Below are 20346 nucleotides of genomic sequence, written 5' to 3'. Positions count from 1 at the left end.
TTTTATGAATGACAGCACGTGGTCAAAGTGACGCCGACGTATCAGCCGAGGTGTCACGTGGCTTGGTCATACGCCTAGATGATCTCGGCTAGGCCGAGTATATCTGTGGAGATATCAGAATCCGAGATGAATGGATAAGGGACAAGAGTCCTAAAATGGGAGAGGATCTCAGTCTGGATAAAGATTAAACTTTTAGGAAGTTTATCTTTATTTAGTTGGGAGTCAAGATGAGCATTGAGCCAAAATCTATTAAAGTTAAGGGATCAGGTTAGTGTTAGCTATAAAAGTAAGGCACCCTCGTGGGTCTAATGTATGCTTTTTATGCTCTGTCTAGTGAGTTAAGCACTATTTGTTATCTTTGAGAGATAATGATTACTGACTTGATCGTTAGAGTGCCCCCAGGTGGACAAACCACCGCGGGATTCTTATCTTTCTGTGTTAGGTCCTTCGGGTTTAATTTATTCTACCAGTGCTTTCCTACTGAGTTTCCCTGTTTAATTGTGTGGTCGAAAATCAACACCTACAAGTTTGGAGATTGAGATATGATTACGAGATTAGATTAGGTTTGAATTTATGAATCAAAGTGAAAAGCTTAATGAGAAATTTTAATTTTCAAAATTTTAAAATAAAAAATGACAGATAATTTAAAAATCAAAGCATTATTGATTCATATTTTAGGGGTGAAAGCTTAGGGTTGGTTTGGGATGTTCTAAAAAAGTATACTTTTTGACTTATTGGCTTATATGGGTTGGATTTGGGTGGATTTGATATGATGTGTTAGAGAGGTGATGTAATTTAAATAAGATGATGTGACTTAAATAGGATAGTAACTTTTTTGACTTTTTTGTATTATTTAGTTTATGCCAAACCAACCCTTAATTTATCTTGCACTATTTAGCACTCTTTGGCATGTGGGTTTGGTGTGGGTTTGAGTTATTTTAACCACAAAAGATAAAATAGTTTTTTAATTTCAAGCTAAAAGTTGTCACATTAAAACCATAATCATTATTCGCTTGTTTGGTTTGTTTTTGGGAGAGTTGTTTTTGAAAAAAATTTTGGGAGAGAGTTTAGAAATTTTTTTAGTTTGTTTGGTTGTATATTTTAGGAGAGTTATTTTTTTGGGAGTTTGGGATGATTTGATATTTTGAGAGAATTTGAGTAGATGTGTGTGAGAGAAAAAGTGATTGAGAAGGAGAGATGAGAGAGAAAAAGTGATTGATTGATGTGTAAGAGAAAGAAAGTGATTTTGAAATTTTTTTAAGAAAAACTCAAACCAAACAATTTTTTAGAAATTTTTTTCTAAAACTCATCTCCCAAATACAAACTAAAGATACCCTATATTTTCTTTCACAAAAATTTAAAAAATAAAAAAATTTATCTCAAATAAAACTATTTTAACTTTAAACTAAAAAAATTAAAAAATTAACCACATCCCCAACAATTATAAGATACTGAAGTGAATGATGTGAAAAAGAAAAAAAAAAAAAAAAAAAAAACAAAACAAAAGAAAAGAAAAGAAAAGAAAGGGGTGGTGATTTCACAAGCCACCCACAACATGCCATTCACTCACATAATTGGAGGGGTAGGGTCCCATTACATCCCATCCAAGTCTCCTAATCTCATGTCCTTTGTGGCTAGGAATCAAAATTAACATCTCTGCTTCATTGAACTGTTTGATATAATTAATGTGTAGATTCCTTTCACATCAATCTCTCCAGCACTTGAGTAGAAAAGTCTCCAACACGCAAACCTCCGATCACCTGCCACGCGCACATCGAAGAACTGTAACTAATTTGATACTTCAATTTTACTACTTAGCCTGTGTTTGGCAAGTGAATTTGTAAGTTTTTTTAGTTATTTTAGTCACAAAAAATAAAATAGACTATTTTAGTTATAACAAACAAAATATCACATCTAACCCATAATCATTACATTCTTCTCTCACAAAAAAACTCAAAAAGGTTAAAAAGTCAAAAAGTCCTTCCCAAACTAAGCTTTTAAGCCCAGGCTAAAATAGTCAAAAAAGTCAAAAAGCCAAAAAGCCAACCCACTTCCCAAACGGAGGCTTAGAGAATTTCTGACGTTGTATTAATTTTTTTTATTAAGTTTAAATCAAAATTTTAATTTTTTTTATTAAGTTTAAATCAAAATTTAAATCAAAATTTTCTTTTATATTAAGACTAGGTTTGACAAAACCTATATAATCTATCTTTTTATCTTTTTTCGATCACATCACCTCTCTACTTTTTTGTATATCTTTTCGTAAAAAGACAAAAAGTACATTTTTTTTAGGACACCTCAAACCAGCCCTAAGTGTTCCAACAGAGAATTTTGAAATTTTATAAAATTACCAAACGACCGAATAAATAACCGGTCGGTCGATTGGGCAGTGTAATTTTATCACAAATTTTACCTTCAGGTGGTCATTAGGAGGGAAATTGGGAGGACATCCGAAGGGATATCTAGGAGACATCTGGCAACGACAATGAAAAGTAATTTGATAAAAGGCACATTAAGAATTAATTTGACGAAAAAAATAAAATACTCAATTTAATATCTATTTAATGAAGCCGTTAAAATATATATATATATATATATATATATTTTTTATCAAATTCAAATTTAATAAAAAGTTTAAATAATCATTAGAGATGGTCTTACGCACCCATTATTTAGACAAGTATGACCATTTCAAATGAAGTCCACTCATTTTTAAACAATCAATGAAATTCAAAATAATAATAATAGTAGGGGTGAGAAAAAAAAAATTATAAAGCTGTTGTGACTTTAACATACAACAATGTTAGGTAGCTCAAAATTTTGTGGCTCAAATGGCTCAAATCACTCAAAACGACATCGTTTTGACAAATTTTGAGTGTAAAACGAGGTCGTTTTGACAAATTTAAGCCATTTAAGTCACAAAATTTTGAGTTACCAAACATTTTCCTTTAACATATTTGCCTGTCTTGTTTCTCTCTTCTTTACTTTTGCATATCGTTACCTGACCATTATCATTTCTATTCCCTAGAAACCAGCCCCTCCACGCTCCCTCACCACTAGAAACCCATCTCCTATCATCAGGATCTGTCTATCTAAATCAGATCGACCATTGCGATTGCTCCACCATTACTATCTCCTCCACTATGAGCCCTAAATCTTGTTTTTTCTTATCTTCATCTCTCTCTATTTTGTTTCTCGAATGTGGTTAAAGTAGGATGGGGATTAGGCCTAGCAGAATGGGTTAAAGGAAGACTTGCTATTGTTGTAGAGATAGCAAGAAGAGAGTACAAGTATTGGGTAATGAGTGGGCTTGAGGTGAGATAAGGACCAACACTCCATTTGGACAGGGAGATTTGGTGGGAAAAGAAGAAAAATTGTGAGAAAATAAAACTCTTTTACTTGCCTGTTTAGATAGTTAATTAGGTGAAAAATGATGAGGGATTATGAGAAAATAATTTTAACCAAACTTCCGCTTTGTTTTTCACCAAAAGTTATGAAATTTGGTGAAAAATAAATTAAGTTTAATGAAATTTTTTTAAAATACTAAAATTAGTCTTATGGAAAAACATAATTTATTAATATAGTAAGTTATTTTGGTGAAATAAAATATAACATTTTCTCTCCTTTTTTTTATGTATTTATTTTATCGAAATAAGATAAGTAAAAAATTACACCTTTTTCTTTTTTATTTATCCAAATATAATGATAAGAAAGTATAATTTTCTATTTTTTTTTTTTTTTTTTGGTCTAAGTAAGAAATTACAATTATTTTTTTTCACATCATATCACGATCGAAACGAAGTGCAAGAGGGTCAAAAGAGAGCAAGGAAATGTGGAGATGAGGTGGCAGGAGTTGGGCGAAAAGCAGTGATTGGCGATTGACAAGGTAAAGAAGAGAGATCGAGAGTCTTTTGGAAATTATAGTGGGGAATTTTACTTTTGGTAATTTTCATTTTTATTTCTTACTTGTTTCAAATTATTGCGTCAAATTTCATTTTTATGTAGTTTAATTTTTTATTAAAAGAATAAAAAAAACAAAACAAAACAAAAACTGTATTGAGATGGACAAAGATTCAGGCAGTGACGTCAGACGTGGGCCAGGACGGAGGAGGTGTCAAAGTCAGGGGTGGGGTTGCATCACCCACCACATGTCATTACCCCAGTCAACTTCAAATTTCCCCAGCGGCGCCGACAGCGTAAGCAGGAAAAATGAAATCTGCATTTGGTTTAATTTTAAAATTATAATTTGATGACAGCATTGTATTTTAAGTTTCAACAATGATTCATCCCACTAAAAACATCACCACTAATAGCATTAATGCATTAAAAAAGTAAAAAAAAAAAAAAATACAACTCCAAGACTAAAACATCACATCATTAATGGTGGGACCCACTGCCACCTAATTAGTAGGAGCACTAATTGGTGCTCCCAAGCATTTTTCTTTAAGTTTATAAGTTGTTGAATTATTATTTGAAAAGAGAAAATATATTTATTTATGATTTTTTTAAAAAAATTTGGATTAAATTTTTAATTTTTAAAATATTTTTGAAATAAGAAAAGTTATTTAATTATGAGTTTTAAAAAAATTTGTAAAACTTAATTCAAAAACTTATAATTCATACGCAAGTGTCTTTTGGGAAGCAAAAAAAAGAGTCAATTTTTAACTTTTTACCTATTTTGAGTCACATCACCTCTTATATTTTTTACCTACAAAAGACAATAGATTTAAAAAGCTAAAAGATCAGTTTTTTATCAACTTCCTAAAACATCACCCAAACACACAAGTCAAAACTTTATTAAAAATTATGTTCAAAACTTATAATCAAACTCTTTTTAAAATTCAATTTTAAAAAATAATTATTGAAAAAAAAATTAAAATTAATTTTTATTTAAAAATAATTTAATTTTTATTTCAATTGTTTTTTTGTTAATTTTAAATAAATAGCCAAATAATTTGTCATTTTGGTCTTAAAAAAATAATTTTTATATTTTAAAAATATCAAAAATATATATATATATATATATATTTTCAAATAATAGGTGGCAATTGCCAAAAAAAAGAAAAAAAAGAAAAAAAAATTTGTTCCGGTCAGCTAGTTGGTCGACCTGCTGGACGTCGGGGAGGATGTCCAAGAGGACGACTGGGTAAATTCAAAAATTGTCCAGGCGGACGATCAAGTAGACCAAAAAATTCAAAAACTCTCTAATTTACCACATATGTTTTCAAAATGTGTTTTGAAATGTGATTTGGAATCATATTTTGAAAATTATAATCAAACAGAGTGTTGGAATATGAGGGTAGAATCATAATTTGAGACCCAAACTAAACAGAGCCTAAGTACCGTTTGTTTAATTTTTAAATTAATATTTAAATCAAAAAATTAAAAAAAAACATGTTTAATTTATTGATTTTTATTTTTTTAAAAATTATTTTTTTTCTCTCCTCTCTTTTTTATTTATTTACTAATAAATCAATCAATTATTTGGAAAATATATCTCTAAATCCTATTTTGAGAAGTTGTGATTCATTTAATCTTAAGGACTTTCTTATAGACTAATTTGTCCCATTTAATTTTGAAAATGTAGGTTTAATATATTATTTAAAAATTAGATTTATAATTATACCCTTATTTCTATTATATTACTTTTTTTTTTCTTTCTTTTGTACTAGAAAAGTAAACTATACAATCTATAAGAATCAAATTTGGGATAAATTTTTGCATGAGAATCTTTTTTATTTGAAAAATATTTCAAAAGGAGTATAAAAATGACTTGAAATATGAGATTTTTCAAACATTTCAAAACAATGTGAGATTCTTCAAACATTTCAAAAAAGTATAAAAACTCCTTAACAAGTTTTGGACAAATGTATAATTTTAAATTGTAAAGCTCCAATATAACACTCAAACATAACACTCTAAAAAAAATCTTTAGTGTATTTTTCCCAAACATCACACTTCAATATAACACTTAAAAAAATTTCTTAGTGTAGCACTCTAATGTAACACACAAAAAAAATTCTTAATGTACTTTTTTCAAATAACACTCCAATATAACATTCCAAACTCGTTAGTGTAGCACTTTAATGTAACACATACAAAAAATATTTAGTGTACTTTTTCTAAACGTAACACTCCAAAAAAACTTGTTAGTGTACTTTTTTCAAACATAACACTTTAAAAAAATGATGTGAGATTTTTCAAACCATTTCAAAAGGAGTACAAAAATTCCTTAATAAGTTTTGAACAAATGTATAATTTCAAATTGTGAGTGTTACATTTAAAAAAAGTACGTTAAGGAGTTTTTAGAATTTTTATTTGTGTTACATTGGAGTATGTTATATTGGAGTGTTAAGTTTTGTGATTACATTAATTGAAGTATAATGTTTGAGAAAAATATACTAAGGAGTTTTTGTTTGTTTTTTTTTATTTAATTTTTTGTTATATTGAACTGTTACGTCTGGGAAAAGTACATTAAGAAGTTTTTTTTTTTTTTTTTTGTGTTACATTGTTACACTTGGAAAAAGTATAACAAGAAGTTTTTTAGTGTATTACATTGGAGTGATACATTTTTGTTCATAATGTGGGATTTGTTCCAAAATGAGGAAAAATCCAAAACTTTTATAGTGCGGATTACCCAAATGTGTAATTTTATATTTAGAGAAACCCGCTTTTATTCTTGATAAATTAAACACTCACATGTAAGTGACTACACTTTTGTATAATTTTCACTTTAATGAGACTTTTGGGTTCATAAAAAAAATAGATGACTAAACAGTTCACAAGATCACATTTTGAGATCTATTGCTGTTTCACTCTTGTTTTTTCTCTCTCCGTTTTATTCTTTCACATTTTACACATTAATTAATCAATTTTTTCTCACACTTATCTATTCAATTAAAAACAAATTACAATGCATCTCAAAATTATTTTCAAAACTCATAACTAAGCAAATTTTTAATTTTTAAATTTTTTTTTCAATAAATTAGTTTTTAAAATACAACTCAAAATTTAACTTTTTAAAAAAAAAAAAAACAAAACCAAGCAGAGGCTTATTTGTTGGTCTAAGGGCACCACAGGTGACCATGTCCTGGCTAATCATAAACCATCATGCACACTTATATTTTTCAATTACTCAAAATAAAGTCTTGAGTTTCACTTTCTCTACCAATCACAGTTGACTTAAGGGACCACGTGATTGTACCCAAACACCACCAAATAACTTCTTGGTAAATAGAGAAACAAAATTATTGGAATTAAATAGTAGAATTTTGGGCAAAATGGAAAAGAAAAAACCTTCTTAACATTGGATGAAAATACCAACAAAAAAAAAAAAAAAAAAAATCTGTTTAGTTTGGACTTTTTGAAAATAGTTTTTTGAATTTTTAAACAATGCATTCAATACAACAAAAAATGAAAATGTACTAATTTTTTATTATTTTTATTATTTTTTTTGTATTTGGTGAATTTTCTTTACAAAAAATTCACAAATATTATACTTTTTAATGTATCTAGATTAGGTGTATCTAAAAAATAAAAAAAAATTATGTAAAATATTAAAAAATTTACTAAAAATAAAAAAATGAAAAATATGAAATTCAATTTTCAAAAAAAAAAATATAGAGATAACCAAACATTATAGTTTTAGAAATAAAAATATTTAAAATCCCTAAAAAACTCCCACAATAATATGTTATGGTAGATTTTAATTTTTAATTTATTATACACTCAATAATTAAGGACTCAATTCTTTTGTCACATTATTATAGACGATTTTATGATTCAAATGTATAAATCTCTACCATTAGTATTTTATAAACTGCACAAAAATGCAAAAAGTCATTAAGTTAGTGTCGTCAGCTAAAAGGTGAAATGTGACACTAACTTTTTCAATTACAAAAAGTAACATTTTTAACTTCTGAAGGCTTTGGTAATATTGGCTTTTTAGGTTAAATTTGCCATAAAAAGATAAAATAAGTTAAAATATTAATAAAATAAAATATCATATTCAAATTATAATTATTTTATTTTTTTCTCACAAAGTCAAAAAAACCCAACTTAAAAGAACTTTTTAGCCGGAACTATAGTCAAAAAGCCAAAAAATTAACTAAGCAAGTCACATGCCAAACGGCAGCTAAAGTTATGTTTGGGAAGCAACTTTGGTCTAAAATAGCCATAGAAGACAAAATATGTTATTTTATAGAACAAAATGACACAACCAACTCATAATCATTTTATTTTTTCTCTCATAAAAGTTAAAAAATCCTATCTCAAACGGGGCTTTTTAGCCCCAAGCTAAATAGTCAAAAAGCTAAAAAACTAATTCACATCTCAAACGAAAACTAAATATATTAATTTTTTTTGGAATGACTCTTTTCCATATCACGATTCTCCTTAATTGTTCATATTTCATTTTTTTTGCCACAATCTACACCTATAATAATGATCTGAACCGTTCATCTCGTAAACCTAATATTAAAGATGTGTTGTGCAAAAAATAATAATCGGAAACGTTCATTGATATCCAACAAAATTAATTTTTTATATAAATAATTTTTACTGTGACATTTACGAGATGAATGATTTGAATAATTGTTATGAACCTAGATTGGGCCCGACAAAATAAAATATGGAGGAACCAAAAAAAAAAAAAATGGTATGATACGGAGTCCTTCCCAATTTTTTTTACAAAAATGATTGGTGGCCCTAAAAAATTTGCCCCTAATGCCCCTAATTTCTAATTTTGGAAACTGTTTTTTTTTTCTTTCTTTTTTCCTTTTTTTTTTTTTTTTTTACCTTAAACGGAATTTCGGGGCATTCGAGCCCCGAAACGTCGGGCCCTCAATCACTGCGCTTTTTTTTAATTTTTTTTAAAAATCAAAAAAGTCAAAAGATATAAAAATAAAACTTCACACACCCACTTTGTCAAACAAACAAGTATAAGATTAAGAAGATAAACATTTTTAACTTGTTGGGGTTACGGATTAAATTGCTTTGATTTTATAATAAATTAATAATTGAATTGAAAATTAAAATCATAATTAAACTGTTAAATTTATAGAAAAATATTTAAGACTCATAATTTTTTTTTATAATTTGATTTATAATGATGTGATATAATAGATGTTAATATTTAATTTATCAAACACTTAATTATGTAGAATATATCCCTTTAACCATATCATTATAAATAAATTTTAATTGTGAATATCTAATCTTTTTCAAATTTATATAACTGGATGAGAAACTAATCAAAATTTTATTTCTTCTACCTCAAAACATTAGTCTCTTATTCTATTTTTCATTATTTTAAAATATTAGTTCATTTTTAAAAATTAAAGACTAAAATAATATGAATATTTTATTTTGTCATTCTTTTAAATTTATTAACAATACAAAAAGTATAATTATGACAATTAATATTTAAAAAAAAAGACAAATTACACAAATAGTCCCTATAGTTTGAGACTTGTGTCACTGTGGTTCCTGACTTTTCAATTGTGACACATTTGACCCTGAATTTGGAATCTTGTTCCAAATAAGGACAATTGAATATATAATTAGATTTTTCAAAGGTAAAATTGTCAATTTGATAGAATATAAACTAATTTGACAAAAATAAATGTCAAACAAATATTTTTTAATTTTAAAAAATTATTTCTACCTACTAAAAATAAAATTATGTAAAATTGATTAATCTTTTAGACATTTATTTATTTTTTTTACCAAATTAATTTTTATTATGTATTTGGATGATGATCATGTAAAATTAATTTGGTAAAAATTAATCATGTAATTTTTATTAATTTTCCATAATTTTATCATTGGTGGATAAAAATAATTTTTAAAAAATTAAAAATATTTTTTTGACATTTATTTTTGTCAAATTAGTTTATATTTTATCAAATTGACGATTTTGTCCTTGAAAAATCTAATGATATTTTCAATTGTCCTTATTTGGAACAAAATTTAAAATTCATGATTAAATGTGTCACAATTGAAAAGTCAGGAACCAAAATGATACAAATCTCAAACTATAAGGATTATTAGTGTAATTAACCCTTAAAAAAATGTATTATCAAAAGATAATTTAAAAAATTAATATTTTTAAAATATAATAATTATATTATTAAAAAAAGTTAAATTTATTATTTTGTTATGGAAGGAGTATAATGTGTTATTAGACTTTCCGATTAAAATAAAATAAAATAAAAGACAAGTTGGTAAGTGATAAGTGATGAGTGAATAGGAGTAGATTTGGGAGGCGGCACAAATCTGGAGGCATTTAACTTGCTGCTTACGGACTACGTTATTCTCTCCGCATGCACCGGAGGAGTTGAGTGCTTTTCACGCATGTTGCCCTACGCGTGAGTTTACTTACTATTTTTATATACATTTTATTTTTCTTTAAAGGCCTGTGACGTCATCAACCTATCTTGTCTTCTGCAGAATGTTAATCCCAAACTCGATTTTTTAACGGAGTGGAATCAACGCGCTAATCACTATGAATTGTAAAAAATAAATGAAAATTACATTAACCACCTCCTTAGTTTACAAATATGTCTAAATATTTAACATAATTAGGCTAAAAGGATTAATATCCAATGTAAAATATATATTTTAATTTTAAAAAAAATGATAATATCATTTTCTTGTGTACCACTAACTCATAAATATTTATGTAAATTAAAATATTAGGAGAGTATAGTGTAATTATTTTAAACTCTTAGGCCATGTTTGATTCACAAGACTAATAGCGAGGTATTAATAATACTATCAAAATTAGTGTGGTATTCACTATCCAATTGGATTAATAGGATAAATTATCCATTAGATTAATAATTCAACCCCTACCCCATTACTAATAATCTTATAAATTTGTTGGATTAATTATCCATTGGATTAATAATCCTAAACTAAAATGTTAAAACAAACATAGGATAATTGGGCTCACGGATTAATAATCCCACTTCCATACTCTAGTCCATCCAATCAAACATGCTCCTAGGGATTACTATGTCTCCGTTTGGAAAGAAAAGTTTGGGTTAAAATAGTCATATAAGACAAAATAGATTATTTTAGTCCAATAAGACAAAACGTCATATCCAATCTATAATCATTACATTCTTTCTCTAAAAAAAAGTTAAAAAAAGTTAAAAAGTCCTTCTCAAATGAGATTTTTTAACTCCATGCTAAAATAATCAAAAAATTAAAAAGTCAACTCATTTTCCAAACGAATCCTATAGGGATTATTTTAAACTTATAGGTTAGTATACTTCACCCAAACAAAAATGTTTCACATAAATGAATGTGAATTTGGATTTGATTTGATTTTGTGTATCGTAGTGAAGTGATGGTGATATTTAAACGAATAGATAACATGGGTTGAGGATGAAAGGATTGTGTGTGGTGGGTGGCTATGACGGAAATGTGGGGTGGTTTTTGATGAAAGCTAGAAAGGAAGATAAATTGGGATGAGATGATTGTAGAATGGAGTTGGAATGAAAGAAAACGTTAAGACGAAGGAGTTGCAGTGGAAGAATGTAAAAGTATATGAGGATGCAGTGAAAGAAGTGGTGGTGGTTATAATAAGAGGAATGGGGGTGGTATAACGAGAGGTTGTAATGATTTGTCTTTTTTTCTTCTCTCAATCTCTATTATTCTCTTTTCAAAATTTAGATAAAAATTGACTAATCAAATAAGGATAATATTAGGTTAAATTAAAAATTAGTTTATATTTTTAAAATTAATGATATAAATGGGGGATGCACCAATAAATCCCAAATTAATAACTTATGTACTGTTTAGTCCTAAAAGTTTTCTTATAGACTGAAAAGTCCCATTACAATGTTAATAACATCAGATACAATGTTAATAACATCAGAGTCATGTTACAAACATTGGATTTCAAACATCTAATGTTCATCAAATTTCAATAATGTTTGAAAATATAGGATGAAAAACATCTAATGTTCATCAGATTTCAATAAATTTTGAAATTATAGAATGAAACATCAGATCATTTACATCATTCACATCATGTTGATGTAAAAATGGGACTAAATGGAGCATAAGAAAACTTTTAGGACTAAATGGTTCAACGTTTCAAAAACTAGGACTTATGGGTAAATTTATCAACTTTAATAGTTAAAATTATAAAATTTTTCATCACTTTATAATTTGGGATCTTCCAACTGATTCACAATTTCCCTATAATATTATAGGTCTTTTAGTTGACAGGAGTTACAATGAGATTTTGGACAGAAAAAACAAGGATACGCGTGTGATTTTAAAGGTATAAGGTGGATGTGAGTACAATTTATTTATTCTATTTTGTTTTATAATAGTCAGATGCTATTATTGAAGAAAGGTGATGATGTGACCCATAAGACATTTTAATTATGGGTTAAGATGGACCAATTGAACAACAGGTTTGTGAGAAGAATCATGAGGATAATCACATGTAATCTTTTACTCACTATGATTTCATTCAAACTATAATAATTATTTTAGTTGCTCACGAAGTATTGCTCAACAGCAATCGTCAATTCACACCCCTTCTTATGTGAAATATCAACACCACAGCATTAAGTAAAATCATGCAATTTAAATTTATTTTATGATATGCCTTAAATATTGTTCTGTGTCAGTACTCGAGTTCTAAATTGTATTTAGTTTAGTAAAAATTTGTTCAATTTAATAAGTTCAGTTCTTTAAGTTAAATTTTAACAAATTATTATTTAGTTAACTCGATTCGATTATATACATTATAAAATTTTAAATTATTCATGCTCTGTTTGATTGAAATTGATAAAAAAAAACAAAATAAAATAAACAAGTTAACATTAAATATACTTTTAGATTTGTTAAATTTTTTGATTAAATTTGTACAATTTACTACTCATTTATAGTTAAAATTTTAATCTCTCTTTATTTATATATATATATATATATATATATATATATATTCATCCTGTGAAATTCGTCATGTTATCTTTAAAAGTATAATAATAGTATCATTTTCACTGTCTTAGTGAATAAAAGTTAAGTTGAACACCAATTGAATTTTTTCAACACTCCTATAATTTTGAAAAAATTATCATTAAGTGATAGCTTAAAAAAAGACCCAATAACACATGTTAAGTTTGAGAATTACTTAAAATAGTTAAAAATTTACTACTAAAAAATTAATTATTTATCTTTTTTTTTTACATCTTTTTTAAAAATTAAAAACTCAACTAAGTTTTTGAAACAACTAGGAAATGTATGGAGTGTTGAATTTTTGACTAAAATAATTAAAAGATCAAAACACCCAATCCTATATTACACTTTCAAATTTTTTTTTTAAAATATATTTTCATAAAAATTTAAATAACCAATAAAATAATCATATTCCAAATCAACTCTGAATCTAAAGTTGGTGCTGGGGAAGGGGTGATGTGTTGCATGACGCATTCTACTATGATTTGAAATGGAGATTAGACCTTGTGCATGGTTGACCCCACCGAGTGCCGCCACCACCACCCACCACCCCCCATTCCACACACTCTCTCTAACCCTCCATCCTAACATCACTCACCATCCTGATCATGTGGATGACTCACCATCACTTTCCATAAAGCTCACCACTCCACATCAAATCATATTCCAGGTTCTGGTCGGAGAAACACAGGATCGGGAACAATGTTTTTAGTCTGATTTTTTAAATTTTTTATGGTTAATTTAGGTCTGATTTGAGAAATTGATTATTTTAATAAGTTATTTTGAGCTGGTTTGAAAAGTGAGTTAATTTTTTAATTTTTTTTGACTTTTTAAATTATTTTAGCCTGAGACTAAAAGTTTGGTTTGGGAAGGACTTTTAGCTTTTTTAGTTCTTTTTTAGAGAAAGAATGTAATGATTATGAATTGGATGCGATACTTTATCTTATTGAACTAAAAAATTTATTTTGTTTTTTGTGACTATTTTAACCAAAAAAAATCTCAAAACCAACTTTCCAAACGGGGGATTTAATTTTTGACTATTTTAATAGGTTAAAATATTTGTATTTAGGAAGATTGTCAGATTTTTTTTTTATAATTACATATGATGTTTGTGAGAACAAAATAAAATGATTATTAGTTTGATATGACATTTTGTTTTATTAGTTATTTTACCATATTTTGTCTTTTTGTTGACTAGTCCAAAAAACAAAAACATAAAAAAATAGCATTTGCCAAACAAGTCTAGCTAAATTAGTTTGGGCAAATTACACTAACAGTCCCTGCAGTTTGAGACTCGTGTCACTTTGCTTCTTAACTTTTTAATTAAAAAATAATTTTACTTTTTAATTTTGACCGTTTTTGACTTTTTATTTTTTATTTTTTTAAAAAATAAAATAATTATAATTTAAACATAACATTTTATTTTGTTAACTTATTTAATCTATTTTATCTTTTAAATTTTGTTAGTTTCAATTTAAACTCAACTCCCTTACGAGGACAGAGTCAAACGTTGGAGAAAATTTTTGAGTGCGGTTAAGGTGTAGATGATACTTTCTTATGTAGTGATTTTCGTAATAGTGAATCTATTAGGTTTATGTTCGGTCTTTGCGAGATGACAAGAGACGTGCATTTTGTGATAGGGAGATGGTATCATTTAACTAGTTATACGCTTTTAGGCCTAGTTTGGAAAGATTAAATAAGTGTATTTTTTGATTTTTTATGAAATATGGGTTGGGTTTGAAGTGATGTATTAGAGAGGTAATGTGACTTAAATAAGATGATGTGACTTAAATAGGATAGTGACTTTTTAACTTTTTGTCTTTTTTCAATCATGCCAAACTTGACCTTAGTGTGAAACAAATTTTTTGGATAAATTATGTCGCCTTTTATTTTAATTTTCATAATTTTAGTTTAAACAATTTGAATAATATATTTTTAGTTTTATTGTAACATAAGCTCTCTGTTACTTATTGTTAAACTTTTAAATAGAAAACAATCATGTATAAAATTAGAAGACCAAAATATAATGCAAAAATAATTATAAACACATGGTATATAGACAACATTGCAACAAAACCACAAACATGAAGTAATATTTTTAATTAATTGTACGTTTTTTATTTTTTTAATTTTTTTTTATAAAAAGTATAAAAAAGTAGAAAGGTGATTTGATCTAAAAAAATTAAAAAAATTAAAAAATTGACTTTTAACCAACTTTCTAAAATAAACCATAAGTTACCTATAATTTTTCAAAGGTGTCTTACTTCACCGCTAATTATTTATTTGTTTGGGGTACCATGTTATTGTGAACAAGATATTAACATAGTAGAAAATTTTATGAATGATATAAAGTTTTTGTTAACTTGCTCTTAAGTCACATGTTAAATAAATTTTTAAAAAATTATACAATCTTTGTTACATTAAATTTCATGTAATATGTACACTCTTTTTTAACTACTTATCACAAAACATTAACAAAATTCATTATTAATTATCTATTTTAGTAGAAATCATATTTTTAAATTAAGTAGGAATCTAATTCTTTCATTCTCTTTTGTGAATTTCACATTCTTGAAAAAAAATATTAACCATTTAAGAGTGAATAACAATAATTAAACTCATAATATTTTTAAAAAATTATTTTTGCATTAAAGATCTTAATGACATGAATAACTTCACACATAATTTTTTTACATTTAAAAAAAAAAATTATCACGCAAATACAATCTTGATATATTTTTATAAAAAATACTTATGAAACTACTTAATAATTTTTATCATCACATTCCGAAATTTAGTGGTTGTTTGGCATGTACTAAAATAGCACATGCTATTTTAGCATATTATCCTATTTAGGTCACAATCATCTTATTTAAGTTACATCACCTCTCTATCATATCATTTTAAATTCAATTCATATTTTACCTTTTTTTTTTTATAAAAAGTCAAAAAAATATATTTCCCAATCAATCCTTAGTGGATCCCACTACAGCAATAGATGATGGGTGATGCAATCCAAACTTCCTACCCATCAATGGCAGACACCAAATTTATCACCATCAACGGTTCAGCTTAAAGCTTTTTGGAAGACTTTCAATGTAATAAAATTGGCAAATTACAAACACCCCTCAAAATTTGGTAAAAATATAAATTTTTTTCTTAGATTTGAGAAATTATAAATTGTCTCTTGAAAGTCAAATTTTTATAACAAAATAGAAAAACTTAGAGAAGAATCTGTATGAAAATAAAAATTTTAAAGAATAATTTATTGTGAAAATATAAATTTTTGAGGACGGGACGTAATTTCGTACAACTCAAAAAAAAAATTTGTATTTTAGGAAATGGTGGCCGCCCGCACCCCCACAAACGGCTAAAAATATAGCACATCACGCTCAATCATAAACATGTAAGACAAACCACGTGGTGGGCTCTCATTGGTTCGTCCCATGAAAAGAAAGTCGATGGGCCGTGCTTTTTTCTTTCGTTTTTGATCTCTCCACCTCACACAAAAAGAGCTCACAGTCTCCATAATGTAGGGAGGATGGAGCGCCACGTGTAATCAACGAAACGTCACGATGACAAGGAAAGTGTTAGGGCATGAAAACTTCGATCATTACGTCATTGTGTAATCCTTGTTACATCTAAATTATAATAATTATTTTTTAATAAAATTAAAAAAATTAAAATATTCATCTCAAACGAAAACTATTTTAATCATAAATTAAATTCAAATTTATATCTATATATTTTATATATTACATAAACAAAATTTTTTTATAACTTATAAATTTTGTAGGAATTTCAATATCTTAATTCTCATTTTTTAATTTTTTGATTTTTTTAAAGGGTTAATTGCACTAATAGTCCCTATAATTTGGGACTTGTGTCACTTTAGTTCCTGACTTTTCAATTGTGACACATTTGACCTTGAATTTTGAATCTTGTTTCAAACAAGGACAATTGAAAATATTATTAGATTTTTCAAGGGTAAAATCGTCAATTTGATAAAATATAAACTAATTTGACAAAAATAAATGTCAAAAAAATATTTTTAATTTTTTTAAAATTATTTTTATCCACCAATGATAAAATTATGTAAAATTAATAAAAATTACATGATTAATTTTTTAAAATTAATTTTACATGATCATCATCCAAACACATAATAAAAATTAATTTGGTAAAAAAAAAAAATGTCTAAAAGATTTATCAATTTTACATAATTTTATTTTTAATATGTAGAAATAATTTTTAAAAATTCAAAAATATTTGTTTGACATTTATTTTTGTCAAATTAGTTTATATTTTATCAAATTGACAATTTTACCCTTGAAAAATCTAATTATATATTCAATTGTCCTTATTTGGAATAAGATTCAAAATTCAGGGTCAAATGTGTCACAATTGAAAAGTCAGGGACCAAAGTGACACAAACCCCAAACTATAGGGACTATTTGTGTAATTTGCCTTTTTTTTTAAAAAAAACTCAACATTTATTGAATTCTCCCTAATCTTTTTGACTTTTCCCGTACACACATCATTTTTAAGTTTTCACATACATATTGCAGCCTTCCTTACTTTTACCATATTTATTGGACATTTTCAACTTCTTCACTTCATTTCCACCGGTAGCACTTCTTCACTTCTAACTTCTCACTTGCAGACAGTGCGCAATACCCTTTCCCACGTATACAAACTTCCAACTTCTCCCTCGCGAACAGTAAGCAACAACCTTTCCCACCTATGCAAACAGTGAGCAATCTCTCTTTTTGTGTTCTTTTTATTTACTCTTTCTTTTATAGTTACTTTTTTATTTATTTTATTTTTTCTTCTTTTGTGATTTGTAATATATATATATATATAAAATTTGATTTTTTAATATGATTGAAGTTAGATAAATATAAACACTTACAAAAAGAAAAATGTTATTGTAGTTAGTTCAACGGTTCTTTTTTTTTTTTAATTTGATTGTAGTTAGTTCAATGGTTTTTTTTTTTTTTTAATGTGATTGTATTGTAATAAGTTTAATGTGGTTCTTTTTTTCCATTTATTTTTTTTATTATGAAAAAAAATGTGATGTGATTGTAGTTTATTCAATAGTTATTTGTTTTTAATGTGAATGTATTGTAGTTAGTTCAATGGTTTTTTTTTTTTTTTTTTTAATGTGATTGTATTGTAATTAGTTTAATGTTTCTTTTCTTTTTTTATTTTTTTAATTATGGGAAAAATGTGATGTTATTGTAGAGATTTTTTTCCTAAATATGGCTTAATGTGACTTATGCATGATTATACTAAATTCATCTCATTAAGTAAGATACATGTACATCAATTAGATGGTGACTAATCATTGATGAATGCACCTATATATACATAATGTATAGAAGACTAATGGAGATAATGTCAATGCATTGAATGTGATAGATTCATTATGAATGAATCTTAAAGATACATTATGTATCTATTATGAATATATAAGATACATCAATCTATCTAATGAATTCGTTAATATAGAAGATGCATTATGTAGCATGAATGTATAAGATACATTAATCTATTTAATAAAATTTATTGAATGAATGGATTCTTTGATGGGAAGAATACTAGTATAAATAGTGTAAGGTCCCAAACCACACTCTCCATCAAAAACTCAAGTTGTCACCACAAGAAGGCTCCCATCGCCTAGAGAGAGAGAGAGAGAGAAGTGGTTTGAAAATCTTAAATAAGTAAAGAACTTAAAGATCAAGATCTTCTATTCAAGGTTTTTTTTCTTACAAAAGGATTTCATACTATCATGGATCAAGGTATGTATTCACTTATTTTGTATAGTTGAAAGTTCCGCAAAGTTTTCTATCAATTGGTATTAGAGCCATGGTTCTCAATTCTGATGCATGAAACGTATAAGTATGAATTTCATTTTATGATGATTTTTGTGTAACAAGTGCAAAACCTTGATTTACACTTGTCCAATTTTATTTTTATTTTTGGCCAATCTTTTATTTTATTGATATTAAAATAAAAATTGAAAATTATTGAACAAGTGGTAATTAAGATAATGTTTTGTTACACACCTTATGAGTTGAAACATTGCTGATTAGCCCAACGGGGGTTTAACACTATGTATGTTTGAACAGCCGAGATGATCAGTATAATAAATATAGCAATAAGTTTTTTTCCCCAATGGTGATAAACTCGTTACGGTCTTAATAATTATTTTATTTTATTTTATGTTGTTTATTTTTATTAGTCATCTCATTTACTTTTATGAATTATTAAAATATATTGTTATTCGGCCAAATAGAAGGATAACTTGATTTCGTATCTAACTAATTATGTTTTATAGTTAGATATATTTAACTTGTGGTGTTATTTTTATGAGATATGAAAAGTAGTTTTCTTGATTATATTATGTAATGGATATTATGTGTTTGCAGCATTAAATCCTACTGCAATTAATAGTTACTTGTCTGGTATTGAAGTTTTGAGTGGAACTAATTTTAAGAAATGGAAGGAACAAATTGGAATTATTTTGGAAATTATGGATTTAGACTATGCATTAAAAGAGCCAGCTCCTACAAAGCCTAATGATACAAGTTCTAAGGAACACATGGCTTTATATGAAAAATGGGAATGCTCTAATCTCTTAAGTCTAATGATTATGAAAGGCTCAATTACGCCTGCAATTGAAGGAGCAATCCCTGTTTCTGAAAGTGCAGCGAGCTATATGAAATCTATTGAAGAACAATTCATTGGAACTTCCAAATCCCTTGCTAGTACTCTCATGATTAAAATGATGACAATAAAATATGATGGTTTGAGTGTGTTCGTGAACATATCTTAAAGATGAATGACATGGCCTCTTAATTAAAGAAAATGGACATGGAAATTTCTGAAGGTTTTCTTGTTCATTTCATTATGACTTCTCTTCCCACGCAATTTGATCATTTTAAGATCAATTATAATACGCAGAAAGATAAGTGGAAGATGAGTGAGTTAATTGCTATGTGTGTTCAAGAAGAAGAGAGGCTTAAAGCTGAAAAGCCTGATATGACTCACCTTACCACTTTGGGTCCAACCAAAAAGATTTTCAAGAAAGGCAAAAGTAAGAAGAAGAAGAATGTAAATGATGAAACTCACAAGGCTAATGAAGAAAATAAGATTCGATGTCATTTCTGTCAAAAAAAAGGTCACATAAGAAAAGACTGTCCAGGTTTTAAAAGTTGGTTGGACAAGAAATGTGACACTCAATGCTTTGTGTCTTATGAATCCTTTTTGGTAGATGTTCTACCAAATTCTTGGTGGCTTGACACTGGTGCAAGTATTCACATAACAAATTCCATGCAGGGATACCTTACAAGTTGGGAACTA

The 20346-nt window shown here is 27.0% G+C and overlaps 1 protein-coding gene across 1 annotated transcript; it reads left to right on the top strand.

The window, feature by feature from the left end:
* Nucleotides 1-18772: 18772 nt before the first annotated feature.
* LOC145805256 (uncharacterized) lies at nt 18773-19819 on the top strand. Its single transcript, XM_082900362.1, has 2 exons — nt 18773-18782; nt 19413-19819. The coding sequence occupies exons 1-2, from the start codon at nt 18773-18775 to the stop codon at nt 19817-19819; spliced, it is 417 nt and encodes a 138-aa protein (XP_082756488.1).
* Nucleotides 19820-20346: the final 527 nt, after the last annotated feature.

This window comes from Camellia sinensis, chromosome 13, assembly GCF_055761805.1.
Source record: "Camellia sinensis isolate YWXY chromosome 13, ASM5576180v1, whole genome shotgun sequence".
Lineage (NCBI taxonomy): Eukaryota > Viridiplantae > Streptophyta > Magnoliopsida > Ericales > Theaceae > Camellia > Camellia sinensis.
This window is presented reverse-complemented; position numbering and strand designations above follow the sequence as displayed.